The sequence below is a fragment of the Lycium barbarum genome, chromosome 9, assembly GCF_019175385.1.
Source record: "Lycium barbarum isolate Lr01 chromosome 9, ASM1917538v2, whole genome shotgun sequence".
Taxonomy (NCBI): domain Eukaryota; kingdom Viridiplantae; phylum Streptophyta; class Magnoliopsida; order Solanales; family Solanaceae; genus Lycium; species Lycium barbarum.
Window position 1 is genome coordinate 122234735 of NC_083345.1, and position 16771 is coordinate 122251505.

The 16771-nt window shown below is 34.9% G+C and overlaps 2 protein-coding genes across 2 annotated transcripts; both read right to left on the reverse strand.

Moving 5' to 3' along the window:
- Nucleotides 1-822: 822 nt before the first annotated feature.
- LOC132609776 (RGG repeats nuclear RNA binding protein A-like) lies at nucleotides 823-7777 on the reverse strand. Its single transcript, XM_060323926.1, has 7 exons — nucleotides 7454-7777; nucleotides 5126-5459; nucleotides 4276-4344; nucleotides 4042-4174; nucleotides 2364-2525; nucleotides 2236-2283; nucleotides 823-1237 (listed from the first exon to the last, which is right to left on the reverse strand). The coding sequence occupies exons 1-7, from the start codon at nucleotides 7626-7628 to the stop codon at nucleotides 1055-1057; spliced, it is 1104 nt and encodes a 367-aa protein (XP_060179909.1). The 5' UTR covers nucleotides 7629-7777; the 3' UTR covers nucleotides 823-1054.
- A 1832-nt stretch (nucleotides 7778-9609) lies between these two features.
- LOC132609775 (phospholipase A1-Ibeta2, chloroplastic-like) lies at nucleotides 9610-11509 on the reverse strand. The gene has a single exon (XM_060323925.1). It carries the CDS (start codon nucleotides 11360-11362, stop codon nucleotides 9722-9724), a length of 1641 nt encoding a protein of 546 aa, XP_060179908.1. The 5' UTR covers nucleotides 11363-11509; the 3' UTR covers nucleotides 9610-9721.
- Between the last annotated feature and the right edge of the window lie 5262 nt (nucleotides 11510-16771).

Here is a 16771-nt window from a genome sequence, read left to right on the forward strand (position 1 = left end):
ATGATTGTCCAATTAGTTTGATTTTGCTAATCACTTGCAGATATTACTCTTCACGTTTGCTCTAAGTTCCTGCTAGAAAAAACACGTGTTACTGATAACAAAAGGACCACATATTCTTCCTTTGACAATTTTGAATTCTTACAACTACCAGAAACACACACACACACAAAAAAGAGGCTTTTTCGTGACCCATTCTTGTAACATGTTTCTCATTTGCTCCGAAGTTAATAAATAATGTTATTACACCATGATCAACATTCAACACCAATAACCACAATGTTACAAATGTAGAAACTAGCATCCATCAACTATTAGCTCGGGCAGATCGATATTTATCCTACACAATAGCAACGCATAAGAGGAAAAAGGTAGAATTACCGTCTCAATTTCAAACTAGCTAGAATCAACTATATGAATCCTCTTAATGGAGTTACTCCATTTGGATCAGTTTCAATTCGATATTCAAAATTTTGAGATTCTATACAATAGCATAACTTCCTTTTTCTCAATTTATGTGACACACTTTCATTTTTAATTTGTCCCACAAGAATGTAATTTTTCTTTATTTAGAAATAATTTAATTTTATGAGATAGTTTACAGCTACACATTTATCTGAAACTTGTTTTGAACCATAAATTTCATTTAACTCCGTGCATAGTTAAATGGTGCCACATAAATTAGGAGGGAGAACGAATTATACGCTGTAATAACAGGAGAAGTGTAACCAACAAAAAAAAAATTATGAAAAATAAACATAACTAACCAAAACTGATTTGACGAGTAAACAAGAAACATAAAACCAGATTTCTGACAACTAAATATGAAGGTAAGGGTTTTCATGCATGTAAAAAAGGTCAACAAAAACCCAAGGGCATTACACCTTCACCAAAAACATCTAAATTTACACTCTAAAGAACAATGATAAAGTTTTTCAAAACAAATCTAATACAGGAATGCCCAAAGGTTACGGGAAATATTCTGCTATCATCAAAAAGCCCAAATATCATAAATGACGGAAAAGGGAACACGGCTCAGACAGCAAGAATTACTCCCTCACTTGGCAGCCAAGGAGGGGAATTGGCCAACATCTTCAATGGATGGGGCGGAAACACTGTAGTTTCTACCATCACCACCACCAAAACTGCCTCTTCCACGGCCACGTCCCCTACCACGACCACCAGGTCGGTAGTAACTTTCTCCTTCAGCAGGCTTCAGAAACTCGTTTATGCTTTGAGACTGCAAGTTATCAAATGTATCAACCTCACAATCGAAGCAATAATTAAATTCATTTGCAGATTAACATCTTGTCTCCAGATATTGTACTTTAGGAGTCCTACTATACTTTCATGCTCTTCATGTGACAAAGAAACCAGTATGCAATGATTTTCAAAATTAAATGATATTGCGGTGAAACAACCAACTATAATTCAGACACTACAAGACTGTAAACACAATATTGGGGGACATTATAATACTGACACTTGCATAAATATTAGGGAAATTAATAGTACTGAACCTGCATAACTGCATACACAATATTGTGAATAATTATAATACTTGCACCTGCACAACTGTATAGAAAATATTACTTCCCTATCCACTTATGCCCCCTGACAACCAAGTTAAGAGGCACTTCCATTACTCCCGCCGTCCCAATTTATGCGACTCTCTTTTCTTTTTAGTCAGTCCGGAAAAGAATGAAACATTTATATATTTAGTAACAATTTAACTTTAAACTTCTCATTTTAACCTTAATGAGATGATTTATAGCCACAAAAATATCTATGGCTTATTATAGACCACAAGTTTCAAAAGTTTTCCTTTTATTCTTAAAACCTTGTGCCCAGTCAAACACCTTTACATAAATTTGGATGAACGGAGTAACAATATATTAATCTAGACTTAAGCACCCCACATAACAGACAGATTCCTGTCTACAGAAGCATTTAATGATTTTCTTAAAATGCGTTTACTGCAATTTTATTTCCTGGAAATTCTTGAAGTTCAAAATAAAAAATAAAAAAATCTCTATCATTCCAGGTGGTAGAATAGATTGCTCTCGCTAAAGAAAAGAATCTAATAGGTACATAACTTTTGACAAATAAAAAAGACATGCACATATAACAGTATGTATATGAAATGGAAGGGATCCCCAAGAGATGAATAAGAAATCATGTCTCCATATGCTATAATACCAATATAGCACTTTCAAAAAAAAAAAAAAACTGAAGTACCTTTTTGGTTTTCTCCACTGCCTCTTTTCTCTTATCTTTATCAGAACCCTGCCCAGACAAAAAAATACAAGCATGATGAATATACTGGCAATCAAGTTCTTAATACAAGAACTAAAATAAATACTGACCAATTTGATGAAGATCTCATCATCATTCTTCTTCTTGTTTGAGAGAAGCTGCATGGATTCAAGTTCTTTGTCCAAATTAACCTTTCTCTCCTCTTGCTTTAGAGCCAACAAAGCCTTCCTCTTCTCTTCCATTACCTTCTCATACTCCTCTAGGGTCATCTCCTACAAAACAAGGAGAGATGAATACTAGTTAGTTCCGGATAATGATCATAGATACATATGAATAATAACTGAAATCGTGCAAATAACACTAGCTACAACAGTGTAAGTAAATACTCCCTCTGTCCCAATTTATGTGACATTCTTTCCTTTCTAGTCAGTACCATAAAGAACGGCACCTTTCTACATTTAGTAATAATTTAACATTAAACATCCCATTTTACCCCTAATGAGATGAGTCGAGGCCACACAAATATCTATGGCTTGTTTTAAACCACAAGTTTCAAAAGTCTTGCTTTCATTCTTAAACTGTGTGCCCAGACAAACAACTTTACATAAATTGGGAACAGTGTTATCAAAAGCGAAAAAGCGCAAAAAAGCTCTAAGGTCAGTTGGGCCTTTAAGCGCAACGCGCAAATAAAGCATGGGCTTTAATTGAAAAAAGCGCAATTGTGCAAAAATACATACATATGTATGTTTATCCCAAGATTAATAATAATAAGTATGAATAACAAATATATGGACAGAGAGATTGTAAAAATATTACCATAAAGTGAAATATCAATCATCTAGTGTCACCTCATCAAGAGAGGCTAATAGGCAAGGAAAAGTATGTCTTAGAGCCTTGATGACGACACTAAAGCGCACACAAAGCGAGGCGAAGCGCTCAACATGTTTGAGCCTCGCTTCAGGGCTTAAGAAGCGCGCCTTTGATAACACTGATTGGGAAGAAGGGAGTAGCTACCAAAAGGTTGTTATGAATCAAGGTTAAGAAGTATCTGGTCTACCAGAAAAAAAGGGCAGTTCAAGTTCATAGCTAGTTCATAGAAATATCTGCTGCAGGTAACATTGATAACAGTGTGACTCCATTTAGAAAGAAACTGTGAGTAGTAAAAGAAATCAACCAGACCAGTGAATGGTTATAACAATTTAGTCAAGAACAAGAGATTAAATCCAACCAAAATAAATGGTGATCCCAAATGGAAAAGCAGTGAACAGAAACTTCAAGGTCTACACATTGTACTTCCCCAAGTTTGCTTTCCCTGCTATTTCACACTGACTGCAAGGCCATTTGGCAGTTGGAAAAGAGGGAGGGAACAATAACGGGATAATAGCAATTTTGGTCCCCAAATTATAGGTACATTTTGATTTTGGTCCTTGTGATATCTGACGGAACACATTTGACACAGTCAATTAATCGAAATGCGTGTTTTTAATCCTTAAATGTAAGAAGTACATTGTATTTGAAGTACTTTTAGAACTATATTACCGTCAAACATTGAGTAACAGTACAAACGTAACATATGGGTAATTAGGTGATACAGCGACTAATAATTATGGTAAATTTGTAATGATAAACAAGCAAAGGGACCAAAAAGTGCACGTTCCAATTAACCGAAGGCAACATGTGCCCAATCAAATATCACATGGATCAAAATTAAAATATATCAATAATTAACGGACCAAAAAGGTACCAAACCAAAACAAATAACGGTTTACAACAGAAAATGACAGTTACCTTCTCCTCAGGTTCCTTCTCTTCTGGCTCAGCAACAGCAGAATCCTTATTGGTGTCTCCAGCATCTTCCTGTCCAGCTTGTTTCTCAGCCTCAACAATCTTCTCGCCATCAACAACAGGCTCTTCAGTCTCCCTTAATTTGGATTAAAAAACCAACATTAAACTATAAGCAAAAATTAAAATACATTAAGCCAAGGGGAATAAGGAAACAAAAAATTGAGATGACAGTCTTACGGTGCAATATCATCTTCAGGAGTTCCCCAATTCCCACGACCGGAACCCTCTCGTTTAACAAACTCATTCCTGTACAATAGAACAGATCAACTAAGATACACATCATATGCCTCAGAAACAAAGACAACCACGATAAGCACAACTTAGACCTGTTGAGCAGCCCGACAAAGGGAATAGTGACGGGTTTTATCCGGCCGAAATTAATTACGGACGCTAGCCAAAATATGCAAAACCTATATACTAATTATGTATATTTATACTTTGAGAGGTCCAAAATGTTAGTACACCGTATGAGATGCATTTGTACGATTTCAAAAACGGAAAAGGGCCAAAATTACCCCTGAACTTTGAAAAATAGTTCATCCATACCCTTCGTTATACTTTAGGGCCAATTATACCCTTACAGTTATACTATGGGGTCAATTATACCCTTCTGTCTAACTGTTGCCACGTGACATCATCCCAGCCCTTCAAAATTATTTTACCCTCAAATAATTTTTTACTCACTAAATAACTCAATCCTACCCGAAATTTTTTTTTCAGCAAAAATAATACGATAATTTTTATATTTTTCTGGAAAAATTATCCGTATTATTTTTGCTGGAAAAAAAAATCGGGTCGGATTGAGTTATATTAGTGAGTAAAAAATTATTTGAGGGTAAAATAATTTTGAAGGGCTGGGATGATGTCACGTGGCAACAGTTAGACAGAAGGGTATAATTGACCCCATAGTATAACTGTAAAGGTATAATTGGCCCTAAAGTATAACGAAGGGCATGGATGAACTATTTTTCAAAGTTCAGGGGTAATTTTGGCCCTTTTCCGTTTCAAAAATAGCAGAATCACTTACCCACGGCCAGTTCCACTTCTTCGATCAAACACTCTCCGTGGCCGTTCTCCTTCTCCTTCTGCAGAATCCCCGTTATTGAAACCACCACGACGACCTCCACGGAACCCCCCACGGGGTCCACCATATCCACCTCTCCTATCAGAGACCTTTCCTGACTCTCCATCTTCTGGAGCTCTGGACCGCCCAGAGAATCCACTGTTGCTGCCAAACGTATTCTCTTCATCAGCAAATTCTTGGTTAAACCCACGTCCACGACCACGCCCTCCTCCGCGGGCTCCACCACGTGGACCCCCGCGGCCTCCTCCTCGCTGGCCATCACTCCTGGCTTCCCTCACTACTCAAAAATTAACAGACAAATAAGCAAAGGAAAGATATACTACTAGAAAAACAATCCGTAGTACAACACAGAATTAGGTAAAGAGAAACTCAATACGTGACCTAGAAGTTAATTCACATAGGACATTATCTTCCCATCCACTTGCAAGCTATCATATACTTACTAAATAACCGACTGGAAAAATAATTCCACAAATGTTGAGGAAACAACCATTAATTCCATGTATTTATATAGCCTCAAAAGGATTTGATTGATTCAGCCCCAACTAATTACAGACAGAGAAATGCATTGATTGAATGATTTGTATAGCCTAAAAGTTTAAGCATGGAATTCAAATTAATTTCACATATTTCTATAGCCGAACAGTGTCAAATTGGGAAGAGAAAAGCAACATTTCCGCATTAAATACTTCATGCAGCAAGGCCACAGATGAGAAAAGAGAAGACACAAACAAGCGTCACCTTGCAAATAGTATGTCTTCTCGTTTAAGGCAACAAACTCAATTTTCTAGACACTTGATCTTTTTCCTCCAATCATATACCATACAGCATGACTTGTTATAAAAGCCATATTCATTTACTCTACAAAAACACCAACAAAAATAAATACAAATACATTTCAATCCAAAACTAATTGGGTCAACTATATGAATCTTCAACATTCGCTCAGCTCCATTCATGCCAGTTTCACACAAAATATGAACCTAAAAATACAAAAAGAGCATAAATAAAATACACGAAGCTACGCACATAAGATGTTTAAAAATGATTAGATTTTGAACATCACTGTATTCACTACTTGTTATAGCCATATTCAACAGTAACACCAATAAAAATAAGTATTCCCTCTGTTTCAAATTGTCTATCCCGACTCCTGCTTCCTTTTTAATTAGTTTGAAAAAGACTGTCCCTTTCCTTTCTTTGGCAACTCTATATTTCCAACTTTCCACGTGGCATGTTTAAGACCACAAGATTCAAAAGTCTTCTAAACTCCGTGTAGAGTCAAAAAACAGACAAACAAATTGAAACAGAGGGAGTAATACATATCAATCGAAACGAATCGGGTCAGCTATATCAATTTTAAATATTAGTTCAACTCCATTCGTTCTGGTTACACACAAATTATTGAACCCAAAAATAAAAAATAAAAAATGTATGAATATGCATGAACTTAGCACAAAAATGTTTTAAAATGATTAGAAAATGAATATTACCAAACAAACTCAGTTTCCTACACACTTGATCTTTTCCTCACTTTTCTCCACCGATCATTTGACACCCAATACCTTACAGCATAACTTGTCTTACAAGAACGGCCATGGGCGGAGCTAGGGTACCGAAAGGGGGTTTTGTCAGAACAAATTATACATCTAAGGTCAAAACTTATTTTTTATGTATATATAGTATATGTTGAATCCCCATGGCTTCTGAATATATTTACTTCTTTATATTTTGAATCCCGCTGATGAAAATCCTGGCAACACCACTGATAAGGACAATAAAAATAAGAACTTCTACATCTCACTCCAAACTAATCGGGTCCGCTATATGAGTCTTTATACGACCATTCCAATTGAACACAAAAAAATGAACACCAACATACCAAAAAAAAAATTAAATGAATGAATATAGTATCCAATAACTTACAGCAAAACTTGTTATAAATAGCCATATTCATTCATTCTTCAACCTCAACAACAACAACAACTCAACCCAAACAAATAGTGAATCCGCATTTCTATATTTAAGCTCATATCATCATCATACGAATAAAGTAAAAGTAAAAGATAAGTTTTATATATATATACACACACACACATACATATATGTCATAAACTAAATGGGAAAGCTATAGCCGGGGGCAGAGCCACTGTATATACAAGGTTAACATTATTTTTTTTTATGTATATATAATAGATGTTGCTATAGCCTATATGAACCAAAAAGAACACAAAAATGTTTTAATATGATTAGAAAAAATGGGATATTTACCAGGCTGGGCAGGAGGAGCTGGCTTTGAAGGCAACTTAGCAGGAGGCTGAACTGGACCTTTCTTGGGTGGTGCAGAGGCAGCAAGAGCTGCCTGTTTTGCCTGTTGGGCAGCAATAAATAAACTTGGGTCTTCAGCATCATCATCCAATAGGTCAAATGGGTTAAGGGTTGCCATCTTTTTTACCACTCTTTTTTTTTTTTTTTTTTTAAAGTTCTATATAGATAGATATAAAGAGCAAAGATTTTCAAGAAGCTTATAGATTAAAATCCATTATTTGTGGGTGTTTTTTTGAAGGAAAAATAGTAGCCAAAGCGGCTGATAATTTGAGAGGAGTGAAGTGAATTGATGATTAAAAACCCTAGTGATGGGTGTGGGCGTGGGGGGTGGGGTGGGGTGGGGAAAGGTTCTTTTGGGTATGGGCCCGGGCTGTTGTTTCTGGGGCTTATTTTTGGGCTTTTTGCTATTTTGGGTCTGACTTTGTAAAGTTTAGCTTGTGGCTTTGGACTTTGATTAGGATATTCCTTATCAAATCATGTAAGAGATGTATCTACAAATTCAGCCGACTTCTCTATAACAGTCATCCTTATAATAATATTTTGATATAATTGTTAAGTTTTGTTTGAAACTGTCTTTTATATTATGTTATATTATATATTCTTTATAACAACATTTTTACTATATATGTAAAATAAAAATTTGATCAAACGATTTATGAAGAGGTTTGACAATAATATCACATTTTTCCTTTTTAGTTTGTGCATGTGCAAATAGTATCATCACTATCATATTGTACTTTTTAGTTGTCCAAATAAAATTGTCATATATCCATATTTAAAAATAATTTAATTTTGAAATTCTTATTTTACTTTTAGTGGGATGAATTATAGTCACACAAATATTTCTAAGACTTTGAAAAGAGGGTTCTACTAGATGGACTTGCAAGAAGAACTTTATAGCTAGATCAAAGATTTACATATTGAGTCTTAAGAATTGCATCACTTAGCCCCTGAATTGATGCGCAAGCTTAGTAGATCAACTGAACTACGATAATTGAAATGAAAACATACAGAACGAAAGATACAAAAGCAAAACCCTTTTATGTGAGTTGTGACAGTTATTTCCTTGTCTAAGGAGCAATCTTTAAACTCAGGGTTCATCCTTGATAGGGTGGTGTTGCAGTTAGAGCACAAGTTTCAAAAGGTTTATAAAATTTTATGCCTGTTAAATAGTGTCACAGAAATTTGAACAGGTAAATTGTTATATATATAAACCACGTATCATAACTTCTCATTAAGGATGATTTGTTTTTATATGTCTAAATTTTGAGGGGAAAAGTTATCTGACATCTATTCTTGTGAATGATAACAGCCTAACAGGTAGAGGTAGAATCTGTTATATGTATTTCAAAAATGTCAATAAAATAATTTAGCCAACAATTATCTAAGTTATGAGAAAATAGTTCAAATTTAGTTTTAACAATGGCACAAAATCAATCGAATGGGGTTCCATTGAAGTAGATGGAGTCAACTATTTTTTGTATACTCGGTGTCTTGTGTTCTACCTACCACATGACATGACTTTGGTTTTTTCTTCTCTATCTAACATCCTTTGACTATTGTTATTGTTTTGATTTTCTTGCCCAAGGAAAAAGTGCAAAATCAAATTGTTATAGGATTTTTAATTGGTTACATCGGAATATTGGAGAAAGGGAAACGAAAAATATAATTGACACTCATGCATTACTGCGTTAAGGATGTGTTTAATATGGAGGAAAATATTTTTAAATTTTTATGTTTTGGTTGGTCAAAATTTTGAAAAACATTTTCTGTAGAAAAATAAGTTCCTTAAAAATAAGAAAGATGACTTCCCGATAGAAGTAGAAAAAACAAGTTTCATAAGTGACATTTCACACGGATTGTCTCCTCATTAGAAAATAAGTAAGATTATCACTTATTTTCCAGGATACTTTCCCCTCCACAAGTAACGCACCCGAAGACTCCACTATCAGGAGTAAACGTAGTCAATGACTTACCGATTCATCTGAACTCAGTATCTTTAGCTCGAACTGTATACGTATTAAAAGTTTCACTAACAAAATTAGTGAAAATTTTACAAAAATTTTAGAATTTACTCGCGAAGTCATTCAAGGAGTAGATAATAGAAAATATATAATAGTAGTACTTCTTATTAGTCATTTGTACGACTGTACGAGAAGTATACATCCCCTGGCTAGTCAATAATATCAAGAAGATTAACTAGGCAAGCAACTAGCTAGGTGCAGAGAAACTATGTTCTCTTTCAAGATTGTGGTTCAAGGCTTTCCCTTTACTAGTGTAAAGCCTTTTGATATTAGGCTTTTGTTCATTTAGCAACCTTGTTAAACTCCTCTTGGCATTTGCTCTAAAAGGGCAATTTGATGCCAAGTATCCATCCACCAAATGCAAATATGCCTCTAAATCATGGCAACAAGCAACATCAGCATCAGGCTTCAAAAATGGTGACATTCTTGTGTCAACTCTTAGCTCTGTGCCAACATGCGCGTATGCCCATGGCATACTTTTGTCAAGCACATTTAGCACCCCGCTTACAAGTCCCGACTCCCTTAGCTTTTTGTCGAGTTCTTCACTCACGAACATCCCTGGAACTCTAGTGATCAAATCTTGATTGTTCACGATACGTAGTACTTTAACATTTTTTGAGTTTAATCGCTCTGCAAAGCTTCGATTGCCCACTCGAGGTCCTCCAAAGGAGAAAACAGCCACCGGTGGTGCATCCGGTGCACATGTACTCACTTCATCTGCAACTAATAAGGCCAAGGCCGCTCCAAGACTATGCCCTGTCACAGTAATGCTTAAAGACTCGCCTTTGTATTGTTCGATGAGTCTTTGCACTTCATTAACTACTGATTCAGCTAAGCTAGGTACATTAACACCGGCTGTTTGAAACAAACTCAAGAATCCACATTCTATTTTAGCTGACTCGGTCCCTGTCTCTGTTGGGATTTGAACCAGTAAATCGCGAAAGTTCTCACCCCATTCCAAACAAGTTGCAGTACCACGTAGAGCTATTACAATATCCCTACGTCCCATACGTTGAATCTCAGATCTATCATCACAAACCGCCACATAACCAATCCAACTCGACCTTTGTGTCATCCATCCAAGGTCAGGTGCCACGTCATCCACCCATTTTGGCAATCCAATGGACGACGTGGCATACAAACTCTTGGTCACCTTATAAGACTTATCGGGCAACGCCACGTTTCTCGGGCCCCACATCCCCTCGTCTTCACATGTGGCAGGGTTAGAATGGAAACAATGATAAGCTGCTTGAATAAACTCACCATATCGAACCAATTCTCGTCTTAGATTCTCATTTAAAGGATCAATTAATCCTAACCAGTCATTACTACCATGATACTCTTTCCATCTACTACCAAGACTGTTTCTTGGAGAGTATTCTATATTACTAGATGACAACATTTTTTTTAGCCTATTTAAATGTCTCGGAGACATCTCTTCAGCAACTTTGTGTTCAGGCCAAATTCTTGACAAATTTAGCCCTTCCAACAGTTTCTTTCCCACAAAGGTAGGGTTAACGTTTATGCACGTCTTACCCTCCTTGGACCCCATTTGTGGAGTTACACTGGGTATATTGTTGCTGTTGTTTTCATTCGACCCGTTACTCGATTCTTGATGAACTTTATTCAAATCGAGTAATTGGGGTTTCATGGATTGATTTTGCAAGAGCTTTTCAAGATTTGAAAGATGTTTTTTTGTCATATTTTGTGTATTTACTGGATTTCCTTTTCTTGGAGGTTTTAATGGGGATCCGTTGCATCTAAAACTGGATTTTCTTGCTTGATAAAAATGGAGATTGGTTGCTGGAAGTGTAGCTCCGATCATCATGGTTTTTAGAGAGAGAAAGTGAAGAAAAAAGTGATTTTTAAGTGAGAGAAAGTGGGGGAAAAGTCAGCTTAGAAGAATGAGATCCAAACAAAGTAGCGAGTAGGATAAAGGGGCTAAGCTGAGGTTTATATAGAAGAAATATTTAACTTAAAGGACTAAAATATATATCAAGTTTTGTTTTATTTATAAGAATACCATCTAAAAATTAGTGGGAACTATAGAAAAGAAGAGGGTATTTATGTATGAGTACGTTAATTGACTTTGATATTAAAAGGCTGGCTTCATATCCATAAAAGTCTGCTTTTACTCGGTCCCATTTGAATGCCCGTCACAAATCACCATTCAAGGCTTTGTTTTTCGATTTTTTTTTATTTGTTTTTATAAAAGTTGTTTTTGGTACATTAGAAAAGACTAAATAAATTACTCCAAAAAATTTATTTGCATCGAATGTTTACATTAAATGATTTACGTTAAGTGATTTAATAAAGTAAGAATGTATGTTAATTACAGTCGGACCTCTCTATAATAACTAAGTTTTTTCCGAACCAATTTTTTATGTTATGTATTTTATTTCTCTATAACAATATTTTACCTATAATAGCAATAACCGACTTTATAACAGTACACTCTTTGTAAATTTACCCCTCATATAACAACTATCTGCTTTTTTTGATAATATAATAATTAATCATCTTTATAAAAATAGAATATCTATGATTATCAATAATTAGTGTAAAGATTTTAACCAAATATTTAATTTAATATTTTAATATACTATATTTATGACAGAATATTACATATGAATGAATATTTGTAATATACAAATATCATTGTCTTCTATTTTTATTTATAAATAATTTTCAAAAAGGAAAATAATGTGAATAAGGAGTACGAATCCTATTCTTTAGAGTAGGCAAAGAGATAAATATTTGGTTTCTTCTCATCTTCTTAGAAGAGAATCACTACAAAAAAATGCTTAAATTGCGGCGGTTTAATAGCGGGGGTCAGCTACAACCCCCGCAAATTTCATTAAATAGCGGGGGTTTACATTTCCGACACAAATAAAAGAAATTAGTGGGGGTTTGGAACCTCCACCATCTGGGGAAAAAAAATAGCGCGCAACTTTTCCCTCACTTTTTTTTTTTTGGCTCTTTTTTCTCTGAAAAATCTTTTCCCCCTCTCTCAAAACCCTCTGCCTCTCTCACTACTTTTTATTTCTGCCACATTTTCCTTTTCCTTTTCTCACCGTGAACCATCCCTTTTTGCCACCATCCAAACCACCCCAAAACCCCATCTGAAACATACTTGAAACAACCAAAAATAGAATACCAAACCGATCCGTAGCCCACTTAATTTCACCCCAAAATCACCATTGTCACCACCTTTGTTTCCACCAAAAATTAGCACCAAACACCCAGTTTTCTTTTCCGGCAAGGTTCGGATTTCCCACCAAAGATTCCGTTCAGTCGAGGTTTCCGGTTTGTTTTATTGTTCATTTCAAATGTTGTACTTATTCCTCAGATTCGGTAATCAGAAAGCTTACCTTTGAGGTCCATTTTCCCTTTTTCCTTTAAAGCTTATGTATGGTCCGCCATTAAAACTCATCAGCTATTGTCGGAATCGGGTCAACCCGAGTCCGATGAAAAGTTGATTGAAAACTGGATGGCTGCTGTTGATTCATGGATTAATCGAGTTGTCGGTCTTGTCTCTAGTGATACGGTGAATAATCTTGAAAAAACTGCTTTTTTTTTTTTAGAATACATTTTAACTTGGCCTCAACTAACACTAAACAACCCAACTTCGAAAATACACATCTAGACACCTTGACTTGGTTTAAGTTGCCCCGTAAACACCCCAACTTTGAGAATTCACATCCGGAAAAGTGTGTTTACGGCGCCAAATTAAGGTGTCTAGATGTGCATTTTCAAAGTTAGGGAGTTTAGTTGCCAGTTGTATTATGCCTCTTTTTTTATGTATAGGATTTGTGACTAACTATATACATTTTGTGTTTCTGCTTCTGTATGCTCGCGACAAAGCTATAGAACATACATACATTTCCACGCTATTGAAATATTTGCATCCAAGCTTGTACTTAGTAGGCGTTTGACCATAGAAAAAAATCACTTTATTGGGAATTTTTGAAGTTGTAGTTAGAAGATGGAGTTGTGTTTGGTTATACTTTTTGCAATGGAGAGAATAGAGCGTTTTACTTGAAATTAGGAAGATGGAGATGGAAAACAGCTTATAAGTTGTTTTTCAAATTTGGAATTTAACTTCAAGTTGAATTTGGAACTTTCATGGCCAAACACTGATTTTTAAATAAAGTGAAAAATTGTTCTGAAAAAAAAAAAAAGTAATAGTCTTTATGGCTAAACGAGTCCTTAAATTTTGCAAATTGAAATAATGATGATATGTAATTATCTCACCTTTAGCAAATGGGTGTCTGGGTCTGTTCCTTTTGTCAGGCGATTCGTTGACTGGGAAATGAAACCTTATTCTGTTTTTGGTATGCTTTCCTGGAAAGCAAATTGCTGACTTGGTATTTATGAACTTTCTTACCACGTATTATGATTTGGGACTAAGGAGTTGCCTTTTTGTGATGTTTGTGTTGCAGCCAGATAAATGCTGGGCTGGTATATGTTTGCTTGGGGTGACATGTCAAGAATGCAGTACGGAACGTTTCTTAGCTTTTTATGCTGGATGGTTTAACAAGCTCGTACTCCACCTACAGGTAATCAAGCTGATCCTTTATTGAGAAGAGTTCTTTGCATAATCTTCTTTTCTTTGATAACATTTAGTATAAATTGAATTCACATTCCTGTTTCAGTAAAAGTGCGAACACTTGCCTCTGTGGTTACGAAATATGTTATATTCCGTTTTTCATTTTGGTCATGGAAAAAGTACATTTGGACGTTATTATATCTGCAAGAAGTAAAACTATGATCTGGAAAGCAGGAAAGTTTTAGGAGTTGTGTTGTTGTGATTTTGTCAACTATACCTCAAGATGACTGATAATGTAGATATATTAATATCATCGGACTAAACAGTAGACTAACTGGGACTTCAAAACATTAGAAGTGCTAATCATTTGTTTTACTCAGCCTGATAACTGTGGTATTAATCAATGGAGGAAAGGAGACCAAGAATCATGGTATTGGGAGAGGTGGTGTGGAATAAACTCAATATACCAAAATAGAGTTTCATTTGCTGGATAGTACGTAGGATATGACAGGATCCTTACAAGATCAAGACTACAAAAAATAGGGGTGTGCCATGATAACAAGTGTGTCATATGTGAGGAGGAGGAGGAAAAAACTGAACACCTCTTCTTTCAGTGTCATTTCTCACAGGAATGTTTAAGGAAAGAGTGTCGTATAAATTTGGACCGAGGGAGTAGTATTTATCTAAAACTGATTGTATCTAGTGTGAGATGAAAAAGAGGTTTAGTTACTTTTGAATGTGATTGATGCTTAATTCTCTACTATGTATTATTTTCTACTGTATGAAAAAGAAGCTTGAAGAAAAAGGACAATACTTCTAATTTGTGGCAGTAATGTAGCCACCTTAAAATCTTAAATGCAAAAAATTAAAACCACAGAGATAGTGCCCCTATAATTAGTGTGATGTAGTTCAACATCATTTTCATGCATTAACTAATACTAGTAATTTTGGATGCCATGTTACGTGACAGCTAACTACTTTTGGATGCTCAATTGAAAATGATGTATGTGATCATAAATGTTGTTTTAAGATCCATATATGACTTCCTTCCTTTATTTTCACATGGTTCATTACAAATTTTGTTGTACGAAAGTAGATCACGAATCCTTGCCCTAAATCATATTGGGCACTCTTTTTTATCTTTCCAAATATTAATGCTGGTGATATATTCTAGTACTAGTTATGTGAATTCGTTTTTACACTCTGTTGCTGTATTTTCTATACTTTTGGTTGGTGTATATACTCATGGATTAACACGTTCTTTAATTGTCATTCAATGAGTTGATAAGATATTATATAAGATTGTAAGTGAGCAGTTGGATTTCCAAATTAAACTTGAATAAAGAGTTGTGGTGTTATTAGGATAGTAGCTAACTCTATTTCTATGCTTTTCATTATGCAGCCAAGTGATGCGGTGAGTGGATCCCTTTCGCCCATGGACGCAAGAAGATCATGCGGTGATAGTAATCCTAGTGACAACCGTTGATTTCATTGTATTGTTTGGTAGGAACGGATGTTAGAATGCTGGAGTGAATGTATTGTGTTTAAATTTAGTTTTTGAGTGATCTGATAATGCTACTTAAATTTTTAGTTTCAAAAGCTAATGGTACTTTATGATAACATTTGTGATTTTACGATATGTTATCGATGTCTCTTAAAGTTTTAACGTTTTTTTTGCTTTGATTATGATTTCTAGCTTAATTAGTGATTTTGTAGTCGATAATATATAAAAAAATTCAATGAATTGTTGGGGGATATGAGAATGTCAGGATCTTTAAATATAAGCTAATTTTTTTAAAAACAATATATATATGTATTGCGGAGGTTCTAAACCGCCGCAATCTGTCATTGAGAATTATTTTTAAAAGATTAAATTTTAAAATTACGGGGGTCAACTGCCGTAAAATAACCGCCGCAAATTAGTTTTGGCGGTCAGCAAAAAACAGCCGCTAATTGATTGCGACAACTGTTATTGTGGGGGTTTTGCTAACTGCCGCAACAACACATTGCGGGGGTTTCAAACCGCCGCAAACCTTAAAAATAACCCCCGCAATTTAAGCATTTTTTTGTAGTGAATATACAAAACAAGCTACAATTATAAATTTCTTCCATCAATCTTGAAGAATTTAATTTCAAGTAGATTTAAAATGTGTCTTAGAGTTTAAAACTTTATACTTTCAGTTATGAATTTATTAAAATTGTATTAACTTTTTTTAATGTTTAGGTTGTGAAGTATGCAAATCTTTGAGATTAAAATTTAAATAATTTTATTATTTCTTATAACATTAAAAAAATAAAAAAGCTAGATTTTATACATCATTTTTGCCTATAACGGCCAATTATTATTTAGATATCAAATATTGTTATAGGTGTATAACAACAATTCTCTATAACAGCCTAAAAAATTCGGACCCAACGATGCTATTATAGAGAGGTTTGACTGTAACCGTGGTTAAGTGCTAAAAATCTATGTGCATACACATGTCGTGCATATATTGGTTTGGCTTAAATATGTGCGTGTAAGTTTTTAGGTTACAATAGTTGAATTAGATAGGAGAAGAAACTTCACTTCCACACTCCTCTATCACATTCAAGTAAATTAGTTTCGAGAGCATTTCGCCAATGTTTGACAACTTTTACTTTCAACCCGATTCATCGGCCACGTGCCCTTCACGCCCAGTCATTCCG